The sequence below is a fragment of the Arvicanthis niloticus genome, chromosome 9 (genome assembly GCF_011762505.2).
Source record: "Arvicanthis niloticus isolate mArvNil1 chromosome 9, mArvNil1.pat.X, whole genome shotgun sequence".
Taxonomy (NCBI): Eukaryota; Metazoa; Chordata; class Mammalia; order Rodentia; family Muridae; genus Arvicanthis; species Arvicanthis niloticus.
In genome coordinates, this window is record NC_047666.1 from 53086670 (window position 1) to 53111341 (window position 24672).

The 24672-nt window shown below is 48.0% G+C and overlaps 1 protein-coding gene across 5 annotated transcripts in view; it reads right to left on the bottom strand.

Annotated features, from left to right (window-relative positions):
- Positions 1-6115: 6115 nt before the first annotated feature.
- Positions 6116-24672, bottom strand: part of Tamm41 (TAM41 mitochondrial translocator assembly and maintenance homolog) — a 30344-nt gene continuing 11787 nt past the window's right edge. For 4 of the 5 annotated variants that reach the window (XM_034511268.2, XM_076940295.1, XM_076940296.1 and 1 more), the window contains 5 exons: positions 23199-23349; positions 15275-15420; positions 13521-13686; positions 12143-12205; positions 6116-6252 (listed from right to left, as the gene is read on the bottom strand). In XM_034511268.2, coding sequence (XP_034367159.1) covers positions 6176-6252; positions 12143-12205; positions 13521-13686; positions 15275-15420; positions 23199-23349 — 603 coding nt within the window. In that variant the 3' untranslated portion in view covers positions 6116-6175. Of the gene's footprint in view, positions 6253-12142; positions 12206-13520; positions 13687-15274; positions 15421-23198; positions 23350-24672 lie in introns of those variants that run through there. The other variant, XR_013112564.1, reaches the window with a different exon arrangement.

A 24672-nucleotide genomic window follows, 5' to 3' on the forward strand; every position in this document is an offset into this window, starting at 1 on the left:
AGGAGAGATGCTGGGGATGGAACCCATGGCATCTCCACACTACTAAGTGGTAATAGCCCCTCAGCACATAGGTAGGTTGTTTTAGAGTCCAGGGCCTCCACATCTATGAGTCTGAAAGACAGCCTATGGGTTCAGTAGCTTTAGACATAATAGGACATCCATAAATGGCCACTGAGTTGCATCCTAGGCAGCCTTTGGCTGAACTTTGTACAGCCTTGATATCAGAAGGAAGTAGCCAATGGAAGGAAACACACCAAGCATTCTTATATTGTGGACACCAATGGAAAACAGCTGCAGAAGACTGCACCTGGGCAAACTCGGAGAGGAGGGACCACACTGTGAAGGTGAGACCCAGAGGCTTCACGTGGTGGGAGAGGAGGGCTTTGAGTCAGGCAGAACTGAATTTAGAGCCTTGCTATGAGACTGCTGCTCCCGTTTGCAGCCCTGCAACAGACTCGAAGGAAACTGACTTCCTTGATGGCTGAGGAAAAGAAAAGACAGAGGTCTTATCAGCCTCCTCTGAGTGCTAGGTAATTTTGCTATTTAAAAATGTAAAAAGTATCATCCTTTGCCTATGCCGGAATGTGTAATATGAACCACGTGCACACAGTGCCTGGAGAGCTGACGAGGTCATCGGATGCACTGGAGCTGGCATTACAGGTGGCTGTGGGTCATCGTACTGAGAAACGAACCCAGGCCCTCTGAGAGCAGCAAGTGCTCTTAACTGTAGAGCCATCTCTCCAGCCCCTATTTAAAAACTTTAAATTAATATGTATGTATACATGTGCTACGTATGCACACATGTGGGGAGGCCAGAGGTGCATGTCCGGTGTCTTTCTCAATTGCTAATTTATCCTTTTCTCTCTTTTAGCATTTACTTTTGATGGTCTGGAAAGAGAGCTCAGTAGTTAAGAGTATGTACTACTTTCAGGGGACCCGAGTTCAGTTCCCAGCACCCACGTGAGGTGACTCACACTTCTAGGAGGATCCAACACCTCTGGTCTCCCAGGAACCCACACACCACACACACATTTAAAAATAAATCTTCTAAAAATTATTTTTCCTGTGTATACACACACACACACACACGTACAGTTCCTGCAGAGGCCAGAAGAGGGCACTGAATCCCCTAGAACTGTAGTTACACAAGGTTGTGAGGTGTCTCATGTTAGCGCTGAGAATCAAACCCAGGGTAGTGCTTCCTAACCAGAGTCAATCCATCCACAGGATCAACATGGAAAGATAGGATCTTTGGGGACACAGACTACTTGCAATGGCTTTGTGACTTCTGAAGCAGTGTTTTAGGGAATTCTACAAAAAATGAGGGCAACAACTTCTTTAGTGGAGGGAGTAAAGGATCTGTAACTCTAAGAAGCAGGTACCTTGTAGAAGTTAACACCAAGAGTTACACTGTTCAGAGTCCTTCTGCTTGTTCAACCAAGATACATGGCAGCTAAGGCAGCAGCTGGAATCACACCGTTCAATGGAGTTAGCTCTGAGCTATCATGTGCCTATCATGAGTCTATCATGTGACTGGCTCTGAGTGCGAGTTACCTAACAGCTGAGTCTGAGTTCCGCGTTGTCATCAGAACAGAACAGCACCTGTCTTACAGGGTGAGGGCTAACATGAGCAACGCTTTGAAAGCCAAGCACGCATCAGGCCCACTGCTCAACAGTAGTCTCTGATGGCGAGTTCAGTGGCAAGACTACAAAGGACAGCTCTTCGGTCTGAGGGCTAGGGTCCCTCCCACAGACCAAAGACTCTGTCCCACTGAAGCACAGGCTGAGGATGGCAGAAACACACACGCAGAATGAAGAAAGGCGCTCATGAAAGCACTTGTTTTCACCGGCTGTTCTCTACAGTGAGTGTGGACGTTGGCCACCAGAAGCAGAAGTATCCATCTAGGGTTGTGATTTTAGAGGGTCACTATCGCCAGAGCGGGGTGGGAGAGCTTTAAGGACTACATGTCTGCTCCTTTTGGCCAGCTTGAGTACGTTTTCCTTGTGGTTGCTGGACAGATGTCCCCATGTGGAATGCAGGGTACAGCAGATGCTGAGTCCAGCCAGGAGGGCTGGCCTAGGTGCTATCTGGTGAGCCTGCTTCATACCCATCCTCTCTACTCTCTTCTGCTCTGCTGGGATCAGGGCCTGCAAATTCCACTCCTCAGGCTCTCAGCAGTCAGCTTTCCATCAGGTTTTACCCACTGAGGACACAGTGTGGGAGGTAGGAGGAAGAGAAAGGAGCCTGGCCTGACTCCCATGGCGGCAGGTGGTGGCTGCCAAATGGCATCTGGCAGTGGAAGGACATCGTCCCCTTTGTCTAACCTGGCATACAGGTCTCAAGCAAACTACTCTGAACAATATTCATTTGCATACTCAGCCAACCAAGGAGTTGACTGGGCCTAGCTAGGCAGAGAGGCCAGGCTGGAGTACCACAAAGCTTTGCTCACTCATTTACCTGTCAGATCAAACACATTTGGCCCTTTAAATGGTGGTGTGTGGCACTTTGGTTCTAGGAGTAGGTATCTGGAGAGCCAAGGAAGCTGTGCTAATGTTTAGGCCCTGGCCTCTGAGATCACATTAACATCTTGTTTGCTGTATTCTGTTAGAAGGAAGTCACTAAAGCCAGCTCATATTCAAGGAAGAATTAGACCCCGCCTACTGGTGGGAGGAGGGCCAGCGTTAACGAACATTTGAAACCACTACAGGCAACACAGCAGCAGTCATGGGCCTGTAGGTTCTAACCCAGGGGTACCAGCAGCTCCCTGGCCTTCTGCATGTCATCTCTTTCCTTCTCCGAAGTACCCTCTCTTTTGTTTACTACCCGTCCCAATGTCTGGGAACTAGTATTAAACTCTATTCAATACACCTAAGAAATTTTTCCTTTCTTGACAAGACTCTGACAGATACATCTGGTTTTATCTGTGGTTATATTATGGAAAATCACCATCCAAATATACTAACAGACACCTGTAGATCTACTGTATGCTATGAGGCATGCTAGGTGCTTTACAGATGCCATCACATTTAATTCTGACACCAACCTGGGCAGATTGATATGCCGATGACAATATTATGGACACACACACTGGGGCGGCCCAGAGTGAACACCCAGGACACAGCTGTGAAGGGCAAAGCTGGGCCTGTCTCAGGTTGAGAAGGGACTTCCTACCCGGGCATGTTCCTCACACCATGCCTCGTTTTCCATCCTATATTCCTGCTATATACCTAGTGACTCCCAACTTAGACACAAATCTGCTGCTAGGAGTGCACAGAGGAACAGGCAAGAATCCAGTGCAGAAGGAAAGGAAGACTTGTAAAAGCTGCAGGTTGTATGAGAAAAGGCAGGGGACAGAAGACCAGAGGCGAGGACTGACATCCAAGCTGTTACTCAGCTGTGTCATGACCCCAGGCTACATCTTCCTCTCAGGAGACCTGATTCCACATCTGACAAATAAACCTGATGTCTCAAGCTGCACTGAGTGGCTGCTTTGCACAGAACTTACCATGGAACAGAAAGGCTTTATCGGATATGGGGTAGAAGATGCAACAGAGCTAAAATGGAGGGTGCTGACTAGCCTGAGGGAGGTTCTCTCTGTGTCTTATAAACAGCAGGGGTTATATCAGATGGGGGTGGGGCGGGGGGATCTTTGATGACATGATACAAGAAGACGATGGCAGTGACCACCATTGAACGAAAGAAAATTATGGGCTTATGGTGCAAACATGAGTGACAGAGATCACCTGAAGGAACAGTAACACCATCCCTATTCACAGAGACTAAACAACTTGCCTAAAGTCTTAATGTGCTGGATAATTCTTTCAACTTGACACAAACCAAGGTCTCTGGGAAGAGAAAACTTCGAATGAGAAAATACCTCCACCAGATTGGCCTGTAGGCAAGTCTGCAGGATGCTTTCTTGATTGAGGATATGGGAGAGCCTATCCTTCTATGGGTAGTGCCACCTCTGAGCATGGGGTGCTGGGTGCTATAAGAAATCAGGCTGCGTAAGCCACAGGAGCTATACAGGATGCAGCACTTCTCCAGGTCCTCTGCTTCAGTTCCTGTCTCCAGTTCCTGTCCTGGCTTTCCTGGATGACGGACTACAAGCTGCAATAAACCTTTTCCTCCTCAAGTTGCTTTTGGTCACGGTCTTCTATCTCAGCAATTGGAAGCCAACCTAGAGCACTAAGTATATGACACAGGCTGCTAATTTAGGGTGCAAGGAGATGAATTCTAAGGCAGAAAACCTATGTCGTCAGAATATACATCAGAACCAAGGGTGAGCCCTGAAGTATTGAGCAAAGGGAATAGTACTGAGGTAGAAAGGACAAGGTAACAAAGCCCCTGAGGTTTGATGGAACAGATAAGACAGTGTGGTGGGTGATGTAACTGTTTCCTGGTGTCCTTCCTCCTCTGCTCACATTTAGGAGGCTCCTCTAGTTCTGCCAGCTGAGCCTAGGAGGAAGCTGCCTCCTGTGGAAGGTGAGCAGCTTAGGTACGAGCTGATGAAGCTGGCTCCACCCTTTGGCCAGTATTGATAGCAGTACTAACACACAGAAGATTGCAGGGACTTGAGGAAAGCCAGCCCTCTCTCTTCCAGACTTCCTACCCGGGCATGCTCCTCACACCATGCCTCGTTTTCCATCCTATATTCCTGCTATATACCTAGTGACTCCCAACTTAAGACACAAATCTGCTGCTAGGAGTGCACAGAGGAACAGGCAAGAATCCAGTGCAGAAGGAAAGGAAGGTGCACATGCTCAAGACTTGTAAAAGCTGCAGGTTGTATGAGAGAAGGCAGGGGACAGAAGACCAGAGGCGAGGAGGGCTAACATCCAAGCTGGTACTCAGCTGTGTCATGACCCCAGGCTACATTTTCCTCTCAGGAGACCTGATTCCACATCTGACAAATGAACCTGATGTCTCAAGCTGCACTGAGTAGCTGCTTTGCACAGAACTTACCATGGAACAGAAAGGCTTTATCGGATATGGGGTAGTCCTCTCTGTCTTATAAACAGCAGGGGTTATATCAGATCTGGGGGAAGAAGATCTCTGATTACATGATACAAGAATATGATGGTGGGGCTGGAGAGATGGCTCAGAAGTTAAGAGCACCGTCTGCTCTTCCAGAGGTCCTGCGTTCAATTCCCAGCAACCACATGGTGGCTTACAACCATTTGTAATGGGGTCCAATGCCCTCTTCTGGTGTGTCTGAAGAGAGCAATGGTGTACTCATATAAATAAAATAAATAAATAAATCAGAAGAAGGAGAAGAAGGAGGAGAAGGAAAGAAGGAAAGAAAGAAAGAAAGAAAGAAAGAAAGAAAGAGAGAAAGAAAGAAAGAGAGAGAGAGAGATGGAAGTGACTGGAGCCAGCCTTAGAGGAGCTAACACAACAAAGGGCAGAGAGAGGAGAAAAAAGAAAGCAGGGTCAATCAGTCTGTCCCATGTTGCTGGGTCCTTGGTGCATACGAGTCTCAGTACAGCTGGCAGAATCTGCAAAGGGTCATTTTGGGCTTTGCACCCAAAAGTCAGTCTGCTACACACTTTCATATAAACAGGTCAAAACAAAACAAAATCCCAAAACCAAACCAAACCAAACAATAAACTGAAAAGACAAAAACAAAAACAAAAGCCTCACCATGCGGATGGGGAGCAGGGCATTAGAAGAGAAGCCAGCTTATGCACCTTGTAGACTTTCCAGGCTCCAAGTTCAAAAGCAGTGGCTCCTGTCATGCCCAACTTTGTGTCCTCAAAGTCAGAACCTCTTGTCCATCATGGATCACAAAACGTACTCACAACTCTGTACCTAGAGGACTTTTCTTGGGATACAGAATCCTCTTATGTGCTGAGTTGCACCTGAGTTAGTGTCTGACAGTTAATTAAAAAAAAAAAAAAAAAAAAAAAGCACAGCCAAGCATCATCATGGCTTGCACCTTTTAATCCCAGCTTCAGGAGGCAGGAGGATCTCTGTGAGTTTGAGGCCAGGCAGGGCTACAAAGTCAGACCCTGTCTAATAAAGACCGAAAAACCAACCAAACCAAACCCTACCAAGCATGATGTATACCTTGGTCTCTTCAATTTCAAGCAGCCGGCCACAATGACAAGCAGCTCTGTGAAAAAGCATGGAGCCATTTATTCATAATCTACACATAACACAACATCAGTCAAGTCAGGACGATTCTTTCATCCACCCTTTCCACATTTTGTTCAGTTTCCGTGAACTATAAATCACAGACTTCTTCACACCTGCAAGAGAAAAAAAAAAAAAAAACATGGATGAGAAGTCAGTCCTGGTCAGTTGCGTCTGACCAGAGGCTTGTCTTTGGGTTGGGGATCTGGTGGGCTGACAGAGGTGTTCTAGAGGACCTGGGAGCTGAAGGTGATGATTAAAGCAGCAGAGCCTCTGAGCTGGCCCCTGCTGTGCAGTACCATGCTGCTGACCAGGATCCCTGGGATTGAAAAAGTCTTTTGAATTGTGGAGGTTCTGGCAGCCACTGAGCTTTTAAGGTCTTTTAAGGGAGGAGCCCTCTGGTGCTTCCTCTCTAGAGCACCTGCATCACAATGGCTGCCACTCAGTGTCCCACGCATGCCACCTGTCTGCCTAGAGCAGATGCTATTCCAACTACACATGACAGGCTGCTCTCGTGCCTGGTGCTCACCTCTCGAACAGCATTTACCCCACTATTCCAAGCTTGTAGCTGATTCTCCTGTCTCTGCCAGGACTGTCAGCAACCCCAGGACAAGGACCTTGTTCTATTCACCAAGCATTCCTTTCACCTTGTGCAGTACCTGGTACCCAGCAGCACACACAGGTGCTCAGCTGAGTCTTCTGAAGTGGCAGAGTGAAGGCTGGCCCTTAGAGGCCTCTGACTTTATCCCAACTACAAGATCCCAGAGAAGAGGCTCTCTGAGGTGTATGGGAAACACATAGCAAGGGATAAATGGGGTGCTAGTATTCTCCAGTTGGTTCTTTAGGGTGTGCTGAGGAGCTGAAGCCTTTTTCTCTTTGAGCTGTGCACCGTGATCTGTGCTCTGGTTGGAATGCATGCTCCTGGCTGTGGCTTGGTGAACATGTTGATGAGGTGGGAGGATTCATTCTAGGGAGTGATCTTTTAAACTACCTGGCCCTGTTACTTGGAAGCTGCCTCACCTGCTTGGAATCTATGGCTACTGCAGGCCGTGACGGGGAGAAAGGCAGGTTTCCCAAAATCATTAGCAGATGTGTCTGGATGCTTGCTCTCAGCTTGACATGATCTCGTTGAGAAACTCTGGGTTTTCACTGCCTCCACCCCTCTTAATTTTCTCCCCGAAGCAATGACTCTGGTCAGACTCACCCACCTGAACACTAAGGCTGGAAGATCATTACATAAGGTGCTGTTTCAAATTCCAGCAGAACCAACCAGAAGGCCGAGCAGAAGCCAGGCAGTCACACATGCAAGACTCAGCGCAGCAAGCCCAGGCTGCTGAGTCATGGCTGGAGGCTGACTCTTCTTCCAAAAGCTTAGTGACAAGCTCCTCTGAGACTGTCAGGTAAACACTAAACATGAACATGGCTGCAAGGCCCTGGGTGCCACCTTTAGCTGCTTAGAGCATCAGAAGCCTCCCTTGCCTGGACACGCTCCCTCTTTCAGCGGTCAGAAAGCCTGCAGCTGGGGACTGCGCTACAAAGAACACTAGGAAAAGATTGCTTGTGTGCACTTCCAGGTTAGATGTCCACGGGCTCTGCCAGAGCCATGCACTCCGAGCATGCTCCATCCCATCAGGTCTTCACAAGAGCTGAGGTTTGCACAGGTTAAGAACAATTAATTCCACCAAAGGTTTAAAATATTTCAGCCAACAATTTCATAAAATTGAAACAAAGTGTTCTTCAAAGGACAGCAAAGGCTGCCAGGCACCAGGGACAGGTGGGTGGACCCAACTCAGGGAAGTGGAAAGCCCCGTGAAGGCTCTGTGGAGGAGCCAGAGTGGCACCCCAGGGCAGGAGTTGTTTGTATTACCACATCAAACAGGACTGGGGACCAGGAGCTGCTGGAGCTCTGAGTATGTGCTTAGCATGGAAGGGGGAAGACAGGAGCAAGGAGGAAAAGTAGTCCATCTAAACCACATATTCAATTCAGAAAGAAAATTATCAAGTAGAAGGGGCTGTTAGTGGGTGAACTTCTCCAGCACACACTCTAAGGTGGGGCCTGCCACTATTTACATCTACGAGAACAAAGTCAGTAAGCCTCCAACTGACCTGTCCAAGGGAAAAGCCCATCCTAGGCAGAGCTACAACTTAATGTGACAGGTTAGACATAGCTGGGTGTGGCCGTGGACACCTACGATCCTAGAACCCAGAGAACAAAGCCAGAGAACTGAGATTACAGCAGCCTCAGCTACAGAGACCCTATTGGAACAGGGGAGGGAGGGAGGGAGGATGTTCAACCTTAAGTGATAAACACATCATCAGAAAGATGATGTAAGATGAAAATAACGACTGGCTCCACTGTGTTTCAGAAAAGAGGTGAGAAGCAGTGAGGCATGCTGGGATATTTCTTAGGGACAAGACTAAACATGTCTTGTTAATTCAGCTGAATCTTTTGAAGCTAGGAGAGGGCTCTGCACCCAGAGTTAATTCTGATTGACCATAAAGACAAGAGGGAGAATTAGACTCACTAGCACCCCAGCCTCCAGCACCTCAAAGGGTGGCACCACGGCCTCCGGGAGTTGTGTCTGACTCCTGCCTCCTCTACCTGGCTTGGGCTGCAGGGCTCCTTCAGCAGGCTAGCTAGCTATATCCCTATCTGCTGGTCTCTCTGGCAACAGCTCTCCCCCCTTCCTACATCCTTCAGTGGCCTCCCTCTGGCCTCAGGGAAGCTCAGCATTCCTTGAATGATGAATGCAGCTCTGGAGCCATCCTTTGTTTGGCTCTGGCCTATCTTTCAGGCTGGTCACTAACTCCAATTTCCTACCTACTTGTCCTCCTCACACCCGATCACTCAAACTGCTGCAGCAGGCTCGGGCCGTGCAGAGAGACTGTGTAAAGAGCTGCTGCTTTGACAAAGACAGTTGGCTCTGCTGGTCTTGGCGGAGACTGGATAACCCCAGTGGCAAACTACTTTCTTCAGGGGCACCCTGCTGGCGCTAGTTCCTGATCATCTAGGAAATTTGATGGGAGTCCTGCTGCTCTGCTAACAAACAGGGCATAAGAGAGATGGAGACCAGCTCCTAAAGAAAAAACTAGAATATGAGTGTATCTGACAAACTACAAAGGGAAGCTATAAAGACAGAGGGGTCGAGCTACTCACAAACACACTGCTGTACAGTGTGGGCCCCTGAGAAGTGGAGCAAGTCATTTTTCAGGGAAGCAGTGCAGCTTTCACCCTGAGGGAACCTGGGTGGCAGGTTCTGCCAACACTGCCCTCTGCTGGCAAATGGGAGAAATTAGTGGGAAGATGCCCAGGGCCTCTCTTAGGGTGGAGGTGATCTGGAGGTGGTGTAGGGATTCACTCCTGGCTTATCTTTACTATTCAGACAGGAAAAGCACTTTTAGGTTTATTTTGGTGTGGCTCATGACTGTATTGTTATTCACTTTTTACACGCAGAGGCTGCTCTTCTTTAAAAGTTAAAGTTAACTTTTATTAACATCAGGCACATAATGGAATGGAGTCCTTCGGCTTCTCAGTTGTTTGGAGCCAAAGGGTCCCAAGGTTTTAATGACAGTGTAGTTAACCCACAGTGTATGGAGCAGGAAAGCTTTTCATTGACCAAAAGAACCAATGAAGAAAAACAGTTTGGGTTTTCTAAAATCTCCCACCCCAAGTCACAAAAACATTAAAAAGTACTCATGCACAAACTGATGTTAACAGACAGAGATTCCAGCACTCAGAGGCTTAGGCAGGAGGGTCGCCCTGTAGTACACAGCAATACACTGTCTCAAAAAACAAACAAGGGCCGGACATGGCTCAGTTAGAGCACTTGCCTGGCACGTGAGGACCGGTGTGGTGGTGCAAGCCTGTCATCCCAGCACAAGGAATGTGGGAACGGGAGGACTGAGAGTTCGAGGTCATCCTTGGCTACATACCAAGTTTGCAGCTGGCCAGGGATATATGATGCTGTCTTATATAAAAATATAAAAATGCTGCCAGGATAACAGAATACTGATACAGCCCTACTTCACTGAGTCTCACCACGTCAGCTCAGAAACAATCGGAATCACTATCTTCGATTGTTTATCATAAAGCAAATCCCAAGTATTATATTATTCATCCATAAGTGTTTTAGCATGTCCCTCTGAAAGAACAAGATTAAAAAAGCAAACCCAAATAACACCATTAACTAAAAGCATCCAACATTCCTTCTGGCACAGAAGCCCATCTCAGCCAGCCACAGGGACAACACAAGTCAACAGCATGACTCACTCAAGCAAACACAGCACCCCATGTCAGCCTGGCCAGAGAACACCAGCAGGAGCACAGAATCCACCACTACCTTAGTCAGAGACACAAAGCTACGTGCCGGGTTGTGGGAGATCTTTTCTGCAGCTGACTTAGTGTTTAGTGCTGCTGAAACCTGGCCAGATCCTGCCACAGACTCGAGCGCACTGCTGCATCCAGGGAACAGATGCTCCAAGGGGCACACACTGGGCTGTGAGTGTAGCCACACCAGCTCCAGGGCAGTCTCACACCCAAGGAGCAGGCATAAGGAGAAAAGTCACTCTGTTTGGGAGCTACCTCTGTGCCATCTCCTTGACACGTGTCTGTCTCCCTTTCCAGCTCAGGAGGCAGGATGGCCACCGCCTGAGCAGCCAGCACAGGGCAGGCACTCAAAGCTGGAACGAAGAGCTACAACAGGCATTTACATGATGACACCAGAGCTGGAAAGAGTGGGGTTGGAAGGAGGCTTCCCACACCCTACTCATCAACAGAGCTACTTTGGCGGGTAATTTAGCAATATCTAAGGATATATTTGATTAAAGTGCTGGACATAAAGAATAGAGGAGGCTAGGAAAGTGAGAAAGTGCCTGCATAGCCTGGGTGATACCCAGTACCCCAGACACACAGACTGGCCCCAAACCTCCCAGAGAGCAGAGGTCACATGGGAGACAAAAGGACAGCAACCCCTGGCCTAGGAGTGTTCAGCATCTGGATAAAGGACTTCACAGTGGGGATGGAGGGATGCCCTGGTTTCCCCTGAAAGAGATCAAACAGTCCAGCACAGCATGCCACAGAGAACCAGAGCCCCAGGCAGGAGGAAGGCTCAATGAGCTTCCAGAACACACACGATGGACTAAGGATCAGAATAGCTTTGAACTTCAACAGTAGTCCTGAAAGTGAGAATAATTGCAGTAATTATTTCAAGATTCTGCCTTTTTCTCTCCTCCTCCTTCTCTTTCTCCTCTCTCTCCCTCAGAAACAGGGTCCTGCTATGAAGAAAAGGATGACCTTGAAACTGTAAGCTATGCACCAAGAGAGGGAAGAGCACAGACATGGTCATCACAGGGCAGATGAAGACACTCTCTGGGCAGGGGAGTTAAGAACACACCATGTGCCTCATCTCAGTGTTAGACTTGGTCCAAACTGCAAACAGGACAGGAGAACTGAGGCGGGAGGGAGGTCTCAGGCGGGCAGGCCTGGCACGCAGAGGCAGAGGGGAGGGTGTAACTGTGGCTCAAGCTCTGCTTTCAATTAATTGCCCACAGGGAGCTGGCAGCTAAAGCAGAGCAGAAGAATGCTAACCTAAACCCACTATCCAGGAGACAGCAGGGAAAACAGAAACACCTTACTAAGAGAAGGAAGCAAGTGTCCATGGAAAGGAGGTGACAGGGAGGAGCACCCCACTCCGCCGTTTCTGCAGTGCTTTGCAGGGGTGACTTCAATACAGAAACTTGAAGGCAAAACCCCACCCAGGAGTTATTTAGGAACCGAGAGGAGAGGCCACACCTCCTGCCAGCACCTGGGTGGTGACCCAGGAGTTCAGGTCACACTGCAGTCCTGACTGTCTAGGGTACTACAATGTCGGGGTATATGGTAGTGAAGGGTCAGAACTGGACCAGTACAAGGGAGATGCAGAGGCAAAGCTTTGTATTTCAACCTACAGCACTGAGGCCATTTTGTCCAGCAGATACACCACAGGTGCCTGTTTCCAAAGGTCTTACCAGCAGTAAAAAGGCCTTTGGTGCTCTGCCTGAGGCTGGAAGGTCTGACGATTGACGAGACCGCTGCAAAATACAAAAACAGAAAGGATAATGAGAAGCTGGACAGATGCTGGTCATCTTTAGAGGTCTTAAAACTCTGAAACTAAGTATTATTTCCAGCTATTCATCAGAACTAGTGGAGGATTGCTGGCCCTGTTGGGAAGTGACTGTGAAAAGAGGGTGGGGTTCTGTGGAGACCAGCTGTCCCCAGGTCCAACTGTGTGAGCACTGGCAAAGGCCAGTGCTGCTGTACAACTTGGCCACCTTAAAACAAGAGGGGTGAAAGGCGACCCTCGAAGGTCATCTTAGGAAGTTAAAGCTGCTCATGCCTTCTAGCTCGCAGTTCTAAGATGCAGAAAAATGTACAGAGATCTTTGTTTTTTACTTAGAAGTGCCCATAGTAAAAGGAAATGAACATATTTATCCTAAGGTATAGGGCCCAGGTCTCCCATCACCTCAGGGCAGCAGCAACCCACCAACAGCCTGGCCCGGCCCAGGGGAGCGGGCACCTGGGCACGCTCAAGAAATCTTGTGCAGGTTCCTGAGAGGAAGTGGAGCCACCCGCCAAATTCCTTACTGCAAACTGCATTTCCAATCAACAAATATTTTACTGAAAGACGGGGAGAATGAATTTGTTTGAGAGACAGGTTTCAGTTTCCTAATTATGTCTTCCCCTACCGTCCTTTGCTACTTGAGAGAGAGTTGGGTCTCTCAACTTTTAAGGTTGTGATCTTTCTGTTGTTTTTAGAGACAGAGCCTCGCCTTGCTAATTATCCTCGGTTGGCCCTGAACTCAGTATGTAGCCCAGGCTGGTTCTGAACCTGCGGCACACCTCCTGCCCCAGCCTCCTGAGTGCTGAGACTACAGGTCTGCAGCTCCACTCATGTTTGGATCTTTTGATAAACACTAAGGAGATCCTGGGGTGAGTGCAGACAAATGCAGCCTGAGAGCCCTCAAGAGAGGATAGCTGTCTGGACACAGCCTGGGGCCAGTCAGAGAGAAGCTGGAGATGTCAGCAAAGCCAAAAAATACCATCAGTCTCTTCCCTTCTCAGACCTCCACAAAGGACAGACAAATTTTTCAAATAACATCTAGAAGTTGTGTTCCTGAAACCAGAGGCAGCTGTGCTTCAGCCATTGGGTGGCTTTTCTCACTGCTTGCTTCAAGCAAGTGAACACTGAGATTTGGAAAACCCCAAATTGTTCATACTTTTCTTGTCCCCAGACAAAATCTCTCTCTTGATCTCGTTAGGCAAGAAGGAAGAAATAATTCGTCTGAACGACACAAAGGCAATTTCGCCTATAGCCAGCCCTTGCTCAACATCAAGCTGTGGACACACCTAGTCGCACCACATCACCACAGTCGGGGTCTTGAGCCACTTGCAGTAAAGTCTCTTCCACGTCCCTGTTTCTCCCAGGAGGGTCCACGATGTGATTGATTTGCTGCTGCAAGGTTCTGGGCAGTGTCATTAGCTGAGTGAACTGTCCTTCTGGGCTTTTATCTATCTGGGAAAAAGAGAGAGAGAGATGACGTCTTTGCAAGTGCTCTGAACTCTAGACACAGCCGGACACATGGCTTCTATTTAAAAACCACACAAACAAGAGTCTCATATTATGCAGGACTCCTATGCATACATTTGTAATTAAATAAGGTCTTTCTTCCTCTGACGTAAACACCATACCTTCCCCAAGTGGCATGGGAAACTGAGTATTTACATGGTCAGAATTATAGGTCCCTTCAAAAAGGACAGCCCTGAGTCTAGAATATTCTACTTCTCCATGAGAAAAAAAAAAAAAAAAAAGAAGTCTCTTAAACACTGCTTAAACATTATTTTACTTTATAGATTGGTGTTTTGAATGAATGCACATATGTGCACCACGTGTGTGCCTACAGCTCAGAACTGGGTATCAGATCTCCTGGAATTGGCGTTACAGTTTTGGTGCTGGGAACTGAATCCAGGTCTTCTGTGAGAGCAATTCTTCACCACTGAGCTACCGCTCCAGCTCTAAGAGAAATCTCTCTGGTGGGCTGGTTTCTGACTTGCAGTTTGCAGATGACCAGAGTCTAAGCCTCAGGACCCCATATGGTGGAGAGAAAGAACTGACTCCACAAGTTATCTCTGGCCTCCAAATGCCCAACATCGTATGTGCACCCATACCCATAAATAACTAAATGTGACTTAAAAATAAATAAATAAATAAATAAATAAATATATGTTCTGCGTTTGATACCATAGACAATGTGCACATGGAATACCCAGGTCTCCTTCCAGTGTCTCATCACAGAGTTGTAAACAAGAACCCATCCCTGAGGCAATCCCAAGGTTTAACTGTTGTTTCTTTTGTTTTATTGTTATTTTCAAGACAGCATTTCTCTGTGTAGCCCTGGAACCTGCTCTGTAGACCAGGCTGGCCTCATACTCTGAGATCTGCCTGCCTCTGCTTCCCAAATGCTGGGATTTAAAGGAAGCTGGCTGACTGTTGTTGACCCTCCTTCCGGGGAGTGAGGAACACTCCATTGCTGCCCAGGTCCATGGTCCCAGACACAGTCATGGTTCCACTGAGGCGCTCTCAGATGATCCACTGCAGATAGTGTTGCAGATGTGCAGATGCCTCGGGATGGGATTTCGGCAGAATAGTGGCTGAGTGACTAGTGACAAAAGGGAAGTGGTCAGAGGGGGCAGGGCACTCAGGGTGGGGTGTGAAAGAGAACAAAGTATAAGGACCCACATGCATGAAAAGTGCCAATGAAGCTCATTACTCTTAGCACAAAAATCAGTCACAGTAAACAAAGACAGTTCTTGACAGTAGCCTCTGAAACTGGCCTGTAATCCCAGCTTCCTGGAGGGCTGAGGCAGGAAGACAGCCAGGTTCAAAGCTTCTAGAACATTGGAGTGAGTTCAAAATCATCCCGGGCAACCTAAAAAGACTCCGCCTCAAAGTAAGAAGTACAGAGAGGGCTAGATGTAGCTCAGGGTAGGTACTTGTCTAGTGTGTGTGAGGAACAGGTTCAACTACTCCTGCTTCAGAACACACGTAAATAAAGACCAGCTCTTCCTTTGGTAGTAGGAACAAGGGCCCGTGCACAGCTCACCTCCAGCTGGCCTTGCTGCATCTTATACACCACCTGGGGGTCCTTCTGTAATATACTCTCATAGAGCTCTCGGAAATGGGCTACGTTGGGCTTCACGATGTTCAACACTTTTGCTTTTTCCTCGCCAATCACCATGCGGAAGTCACCTAAGTTAATACAACCAGAGAAGTCAGTCTTCCTGGAAGAATTCCCACCCCAGCCCATGAACAGTGGAGGCTCGCTGGGAACCACGGTAGGATCCCTCAGCACAGCATCTCTTCTCCGCTTTAAAATGGCCATTGTGGTATATGAGGAATTCAGGGGGGGTGGGGGGGAAAGGAGCCTTTGGAGTCACAAAGCCCTGTGTGTTAGCTGTAGTCCAGTGATCGCCTCACATAAGGTCACTGGCCTGGCCATGAGAGTTTTATTGGTTTTCTAGTATGGAAACCTCTGCACTGACAAATATTATGAAACCCTGCCTGTGGCCAGTTGTTGACTGTTACTTCAGGTTCCCAGCACTCTGTGGTAGTTCACAACCAACCATCTGTAACTCCTCCAATGCCACCTTCTGGCCTCTGAAGGCATTGCGTGCACATGAGGTGAAGACACACATAACAGGCAAATACTTATTCACATAAAGTATACCCTTAAAAATTCAAGTGGAGAGAAATGAAGGATGTAACTCTTGCTACAGGATGAACTGGATAAAAAATAACTCCTTTTCAGAGCGATTTCTATTTTGTGTTTTATATGAGGCCCTTTTGACCAAGCGTCTCATATAGGCCTACATTGGCCTAGAACTTGCCATGTAGCACAAGCTGTCCTTGTGAAATTGATGGTAAGAGGACCTGTCACTCAACAGAGGTCACTTTTGGGGGTAAAGAGAGTACTATAGGTAATTATATCAGAATCTATGTTACCTTTGCCAATTCTTTCCTCTGGGGTGGGGGGCTTAGAAGGATTCTAAGAAGCTATGGCCTAGTGGAATTTCCTTGAGCAATTGAAATTCCTGGTCTTCTTGCTCTGCTGGGTTCTAAGCACACATCACCAGACCCACTGCAGCAGCCTCTGCTGCGGATGACAGGTGAGTCCTCTGCACGAGGATGATAAGCCAATCTTAGAGGGAAGGCTGGAGTGATGGAAGAGGCTGGTGGGGGCGGGGAGGGTATGTGCTGCAGGAGTGGAGCACTGTCCTGTTGGCACAGGCCCTGGGGTTACACACTGGTGCTGCCAGGAAAGAACAGGTACAAGTCCCAGGTGAAGTGCCATGAGAGTGATGTGCTGAAGACCTCGAGGGTCCAAGACGGACACCACAGCTGCTGAGGAGGCCCCTGGGAGTAGGATGGTAAGAGGACCTGTCACTCAACAGAGGTCACTTTGGGGGTAAAGAGAGTACTATAGGTAATTATATCAGAATCTATGTTACCTTTGCCAATTCTTTCCTCTGGGGTGGGGGGCTTAGAAGGATTCTAAGAAGCTATGGCCTAGTGGAATTTCCTTGAGCAAACTGGTGGCCTGTTGGGGAAAAGGCAACCCTGGAGCCGTCTGCAACAGAACGTGTATGGCGTGACACCGCCCAGGCTTGTCCTGGGGTGTAGTCTCTAATGTGGGGAAAGAGGGTGAGAACTATCTCTTCTGTAGTGCATCGTCTCAGGAAGAGAGTATCAATCCCCATGGAGTGCACACAACAGCAGAAGACACAAGACTGGGTCACACGCCTGGGATTTCCTAGGGTGCAAGTTAACATGCCATATGTAACATTAAATAGTAAGAAGGAAGGAAGGAAGGAAGGAAGGAAGGAAGGAAGGAAGGAAGGAAGGAAGTCTGCTCATTAGGCACAGGGAGCAGCTCAGCACTGAAGTGTAAGGCCACCTCATGTCATTTCTTCCCTCTATGTAGGTCCTGTAAACTCAAGTTCTTATGTCCGAGGCAGTAACTTTTTAACAGAAGGGCTACACTTGATCAAACTGTAGAAGCAAGCTAACCCAAACCCTCTCACAAAGTGATGGGTAAGGTTAAAGACCTCAGAAAACACTCTGGTCTCGGAGAACAAGGACCAGGCTTGTTTGGCTCTGGACCTCGGGCAACTTGTGGGCGGTCAGGTGCAGGCAGGGTACACTGCCGGCCACCTGCTGAGCCGAACCATCCCACTGCACTGCAGCGACAGCTCAACTGAAGAGGGTTACTCATCTCTTCAGAACAGCGTGAGTCAAATGGGTACAGCATGCCACAGCTGATGGGTAATACGCTTTCTTATCTTCAGAAATCCCGCTGCAACCCAACACAGGCACTGAGAAACTGACTACTGCTTTTTATCTTGTATCTCTGCTGATGGTTTTAACTCAGCTGTCCTACAGAGAGAGCTGCCAGATAAGCCATGGAGGGAAAACTTGTCTTGGAAACCTCATGTGGCTCGACAACTCTGGGAGTCAGATGAGCAGTGAGGGACAGGAGCGCTGCACAGTACAGATTCTGGCTTCCAGGAGAGGAAATGCCTCATGGTGATTTAAGTCAAGTTCTTTAATCTTCCTGAGGTAGAAAGATCTCAAGTTCTAGGCTAGCCTGGGCTACACAGTGAGGCTATACTATCTCAAAACAAACAAACACAATCTCCATATGTACTGGCTAGTTTATGTCAATTTGATACAAGGTAGAATCGTCGGAAAGGAGAGAATCTCAATTGAGGAAATGCCTCCATAAGATCCAGCTATAGGGCCTTTTCTTCATTAGTGATTGGCAGGGGAGGGACCAGCCCATTATAGGTGGTGCCACTCCTGGGCTGGTGGTCCTGGGTGCTATTAGAAAGCAAGCTGAATGAGCCATGAGGAGCAAGCCAGTAAGCAGCACCCCTCCACGGTCTCTGCCTCAGCTCCTGCCCAGTCTGAGTTCCTGCCCTGCTGTCCTTTGATGACGAACCGTGATATGGAAGTATAAGCCAAATAAACCCTTTCCTGCCCAACTTGCTTTGGTCATAGTGTTTCATCACAGCAATGGTAGCTCTAAGATACCACCTGAGCCAGTTTCCTTTTCTGTAAAATGTAAAATCACACTAGCCTCAGTTGCTTTCAGAATTAAGCTGGTGAACAGATGTGACAACATTTGCTAAGTAGTCAGCAGATACTATTGGTAAGTAGTCAGCAGATACTATTGGTAGGAAGGCACGGTGGGGAGACAAAGCCCTTGGTCTAAATTAACAACTGCTGGTTACCTTTGCCCTTTTAAACTAACCAAAGTACCGATGTCATTTCAGTACATTGAATATCCGGGTGGCTACTAAGTACTAGTAAGTCCACATGACCCTGGAGACATACAGACCCTATTTTGTGCAGCAACATGCAAAGGTTTCAGTGCAGGTTGGTATGTAGCTCAAACTGGATCTGCTATGACAGAAACAACACATCTACTTTTCTAAGAAGTCTCTGAGCTCACATGCCGGACAACTTACTCACTTAAGGTGATGACTCAAAGTTTTAGTATGTCTGAGAGTAAGGAAGCTATCCCATCAACCTGAGAGCATCCTGTTCTACCCTGTGCCATTAACAGCCCCCCACCCCCAATCTCCTGTCACCTCACATCCCCTCTTTAGGCAGAGGCTGACAAGCTGGCTGGCTCTACAGTTACCTAACTGGCTACCCCGCTCAGGCAGGCCTGAGACTCATGACCCTCCTGCTTCGGTCTGTCAACTTCTGGGGGAACTAGCTCCGTAGACCAGGCTGGCCTTGGACTTAGAGAGATCCCCTCACTCTGAGTGCTGGGATTAAGGGTTTACTGTTTTTGTTTTTCTTCTTTGCTGTTTCAGCTTTTGGGTTGATCTCAGAAACCATTTCCTAACCCTACATCTCTCTGAGAGTCTTGCAGTTTTACCTTGTACACTAACTCTTATGTCCAGGATCCAGTTTGAATTCATTTTGTATAGGATATGACTTGGGCCTGATTTCATGCTTCTGCAGTGCACACAGGTCTACTTTAATAGGAATAACCAAGGCAGTGTGTTCAGGAGGTGGCCCAAAGCTACTCTGGAAGGCTCTTCTCTAGCTGCAGAAGAGACTCTATCCTGTGCTAACAGACATGAGCAAATGAGCACAGAGAGCACTGAGGGCCGAGGACAGACATGAGCAAATGAGCACAGAGAGCACTGAGGGCTGAGGACAGACATGGTTCCCCTTCATTCTTGAGGCAAATGCAACACAGCTGAGCATGGGAGGAGTCAAGAACCAGGCTCACCAAACAGTTCAGGCCAGGGCCAAAAACAAAAAAACCAAGAAAACAAAAAACCCCAAAACCACCCCCCCCCCACAAAAAACAAAACCAATAATAATAATTAAAAAAAAAAAAAACAAAAAAAAAAAAACAAGATACACGCCTGTGTCTGACCAGAAAAGAAAGTGAAACATAACAAAACCTGGGGAAGGGGTGAGGTGGGGATGGAGTGGGGGTGGGGTGAGGTAGGTAGGGTGGGATGAAGTGGGGGCAGGATGAGGTGGGGGTGTGACACTAGCACAGGTCAGAGGCTGTACCCCAGGGCACACATGGCCACGCCTTCCCCGAAGGATCAGATTCTGGGCCCACTTTTAGCTCAGCACTCAGCATCTGTGGACCTGAGCACACAAATGCAGCTGTGACCCACAGTTTGTAACCTCAGGAAGAAACGACTCAGCCCAGGACACAGTGATGGTGGGAGGGGGGCTTCCCAGGGGCCCACAAGCTGCTGTGTACAGACCTGCAGTCCAGGCCAGGGTCCTGTGACCTAGGCCCTGGAAGTGAGGGCCACACAAAGTGGCGCTGGCATGGAAGGCAGCCCGTTCTCGTTCACACAAGCACCAGACAGACCTGTCACCCCTTAGACCTACAGAGCCACAGAGACGGCGTCCGTCAGCCTCATCATCTGCATGCTCACCTATTCTGCCCGACACTGTCTGTCAGCATGTGTGTAGGACTTTTATGGCTGACAGCTCAACTCTAACCTGGAGACATACCCAGGGTCGTCAGTGGCCCCTCTGCCCCTTCCTACCACAGTACTGTCTACAGATGGACTTGTGGGATTATCAATAAAAATGATAGAGAGAGCTAAGTGTCGACCACTGATAGGAGAGTAAACAATAGTGCCCCAGCCTGAGGAAGGCTATATCGCCCACAAAAAATAATAGCAGTCATTTTTTGAGTATCAGCTATCGATGTTCTAGCCAGCGTAGCTCTGTGTCATCTCACTGAAAGTGTCTTTACAAAACACGTATTTCTGTTTTACAAATAAAGTGGAGAGAGGACTTTGAAAGGGTTAAGGACTCTGAAAGGCTACCAGCTACTAGATGAGATGTGTCGGACTGGTAATCTCTGTAAACCTCAATTCTCCCACCTGTAGAATGGGACAACAACGAAATGCCCAAATGAAAAGTCACTGTTCAGTTTTCACATCTGGAATTACTGGGGGCTATTCCTGTTGCACAATAAATGCTTTTTTCTCCTGCCATAAGGCACAGGTTAAGGCATACCAGCCAACCCCCGCCCCCGCCCTTTGTCTGTTTCATATAATGGTATTTTTTTTTTGTATAGATTTATTTTAATTTTGTGTGCATACATGCATAAATGTAGGTGCCTTTGGCATCAAGAAGAGGGTATTGAGCCCCTGAAGTTGGAATTATAGGCAGTTATGTGTTCTGTGAATTGAACTTAGGTCCTGTACAGAAGTAGGAGGAGCTAGGCTGTCTCTCTGACCCTGTAGAGCAGAATTCTATCTCCAGCTTTTTAAGGGATGCTGAATGGCCCGAAGAATGCTACACCAGGATCCTCGCTGGAAACCAGTCATCTTAATAGTGTGAACCCACATGACAGTGTTCAAGGTGATCTGTCACTCACTGCAGCCTCTCTGCTGTCACTTCTCAGAACTAATTCAGGGCTTGGTAGCTCTCTCCTGTGCCTCCTCCTTCCTCGCCTCCCATTTATGTGACTCCAGCTAGCAAAGTGGTCCTCTGTGTCACACCAAGTACTAGGCTTACTGCTATTCCTGCTAATACTGGCTGAGCTTGCCTTTGCCAGTAAGTACTGGTAGGAACCTGTCCAACAACAGAGTCCTGTCCCACCTCCCCACCCTCCCCACACTGCCCCCAGGAAAAACATTAAACTTCACAGCTTTCAACTTGGAAGACTTTTAAATGGGGCAATTTAAATGCTGGAACATTCTGAAAACTTGGAAGATTTGGGTATTTGCCAAAGGGATATAGAAACTGAGAGATTCAAGGACACTGGGTTCTTAGAAGCCCAGGAAAGACAGGAGGAAATACAACCCTTCAACACACTGCCTGGGGGTGCAGATCGAGGCAGACCGTGGTGAGGTCTCACTGTACACCTGGGTCCTCCCTCCTCCCACTAGCTCCAGAAGAAAAACCAGCTGCAGGGTAGGGGAAGTTCGAATGTTCACTTAAGAAAATTAGGGGGCAGGAATGGTGATGCCAGTCTATAATCCTAGGAGGTAGAGGCAGGTGGTGCCCAAGTTAGAGGTACCAGCCTCATGCTGAGCTCTACTATAGAGTAGCTCAAGGCCAGCTGATGTTATAGGAGACATTGTTTCCAAAAAAATGTATTTCTAAAAGGCCAGGACTTAGAGTTCAGTGTTCAAGTATGTGTTCAACAAGCAGGAGGCCCTGGGATCTATTCCCAGGAGAAAAAAAACAAAAAACAAACAGAAAGGAAGGAAGGAAGGAAGGAAGGAAGGAAGGAAGGGAGGGAGGGAGGGAGGGAGGGAGGGAGGGAGGGAGGGAGGAAGGAAGGAGAAAAGAGGAGGGGGAGAAAACAGTTCATAAATAGGTGAAAACTGTTACATAATTTGATAAACCCTAGTCAAGGTTCATCATTTAACCATTACTACTCCTAGAATCCACCCAGCATGATGGTGACATTCACTCTATGGAACACTGGAGTGACTGCAAAGCTGTGGGCCACAGTCAGCCAGGTACAGAGGACTTGGGCCCCTTTTCTTTCCAGCACAAAGTTTGGAGGGGAAAATTGAGCTAAGAAGAGGTTCTCGCCCACTTGGCGCTCTTAGGCCCACTGTGGTGTGCAGCCAGACCACTCAGCCCCTGTATTCTCATGGGGCGTGATGCTGCCAGGTAAGCCAAGAGGCAGTCAAGGCGGAACGAGCCCATTTCCTTCCTCCCCAGCTGCAATTACAGCTATTCTGTGCTGTGCTGGACGAGCCTTAGGAAGAAGACTGGAGAACAAAGCCTCCAGAGCCACTCACAGCCTCACATTTCCATGAAACCTTATCTGCACCTCTGCTGTGCACTTGGGGTTCTTGACTTAAACACTGGGAAATGGTATTTATTTAAGGGATTTGTTTTCAAGCCCTTTTTTCTTTGTGAGGTTGTAGGGACTGAACCAGAGACCTCTTGTGTGAGTCAGCGCTCTGCCACTGGCTATACGCTCAGCCCTCAAAATAAAAAAATAGTGGAGTAAGAAGAGCCTTTGAGTGTGGGAAATAGTGGCCTTGAAGACCCGCCACCCTGTCACTGGTATAGTGAAGTGCACTGTGAGAGTCCTAGGTGGCGGCTAAGCTGAGGACCTCGTGAGAAGCAGCATGTTATGGACACAAGCGTCACACATGCAGACATCACAAGAGGCAGAGGACACTGCTGGCGCGAGGAGAACCAGCTTACTCACAGGAAACACACACTGGGATGTGTGGCCGACCAGGGATAAGGTGGTGAACCACAGTTCTGAACAGCTCAGGGTGGGGAGTTGGGGTGGGACACCATGGTACATCTGGAGAACACCAGTGGGCTATAGTTCTCAAACTGGAATCCCTGGAGGAGCACCAGTCATTCATGAACTGGTTAGAAATACTTGTGCTGGGCCACACTCCAAATGTACTAACAGCTGTCTGGGCATGAGGTTGGTACCGTAAACTCTCTGGAAGTCTCCCTGGGGATGGTGGGGCACACACCGTACAAACCTGAGTAGGAGAGCCCAGCGATCTCTATGAATAAGTCTTCTTCGGAGAAGCTTTCCGGTAGCATGAGGCAGGCAGTGGTCACCGCACTCTTCAGATTTTTGTCCAGGGCAGCTCTAAGAACCATGTTCTCATTCATTGATACAATCTTCACCTGGAAAGAGCAGACAGTTAAGAAGGTCATTGCAGAAGCAGGTGTTGCTCAGACACTGACTGTCCCTTTTGCCTACCATCAGCCATAAGCCCAGTGACATGAAGCTATCATGACTCTAACGAGACTCCAGAGTCTCCTGCTGAAAGTCAAAGTCAGAGAAATTGTGACACAGGAAAAAAAAAATCACTTTGAGGAAAACAAAATTAATATCCTTTTTTTGTTTTGTTTTTATTTTTCAAGACAGGACTTCTCTGTGTGGCCGTGGCTGTCCTGTGTGTCCTGTGTCTCTGTGTGGCCCTGGCTGTCTTGGAACTCACTCTGTAGACCAGGCTGGCCTCGAACTCAGAAATCCACCTGCCTCTGCCTCCCAAGTGCTGGGATGAAAGGCATGCGCCACCACTGCCTGGCCAAAATTAATATTCTTATTAAGAAAAATTATTTTTTGTGCATAGGTGTTTTGCCTGCCTGTAAGTACATGCAGCATGTGTATGCTGTGCCTGCAGAGGCCAGAAGAGGGCGTCTGACGTCCTGGAACTGGAGTTACATGGGGTTATGAGGCCCTGTTACTGGGAAGAGAACCCAGGTCCTCTGGAAGAACAGCCAGAGCTCTTGACCGCTAAGCCACCTCTCCAGCCCCAACATTCTTAAGTGAGGAAACTCGCCATAGGCTCTGGAAAGGAACAAATGTCCTGGAGAGTTACACTTCAGCACCTTATCCCTTCACTGTACATTTACTGACTGTGCGAGCAGAAGGGGGCATTTTACTAGTTAGAATTTACTCTTTTATTATTGTTAGATACATAGATTTATACTTGACTGAGTAAAGAGAAACAAAATCAGCTATAAAAGAACAATCATGCGGCTGGAGAGATGGTCCAGAGGTTTAGAACACTTGCTGTTTTTCCAAAGGCCTGGGATTCCATTCCTAGCACCTACACCAGGTGGCTCACAGTTGCTGTAACTCAAGCTCCAAGGGATCTGAACCCCTCTTTTGGCTGCCACAGACATTTTTATTTATGTGCACATAAATAAAAATAATAAAAGGAAATACTGACAAGAATGGGTTTTGAAGCTGTCTGGAGTGAAACTGAGACCTTTCTCAATTGTGGGAGCCTGGGGCCAGTCACTGAGTTCTCAGGAGTCAAGTCCAGATCTGAATCCCTTCAAAGAGCTGTCAGAAGGTGAGTATGACCCAAGCCCACTGTGACCAGCATACTTGCTTCATGAAAGGGCCTTTTCCATCTGATGTAGCAGGAGCTGCTCCAACTCCAAGTGCTGCCACTTGGCACCCAGTCTGCTCCGAGACTCACGGTTTTTGAGTCT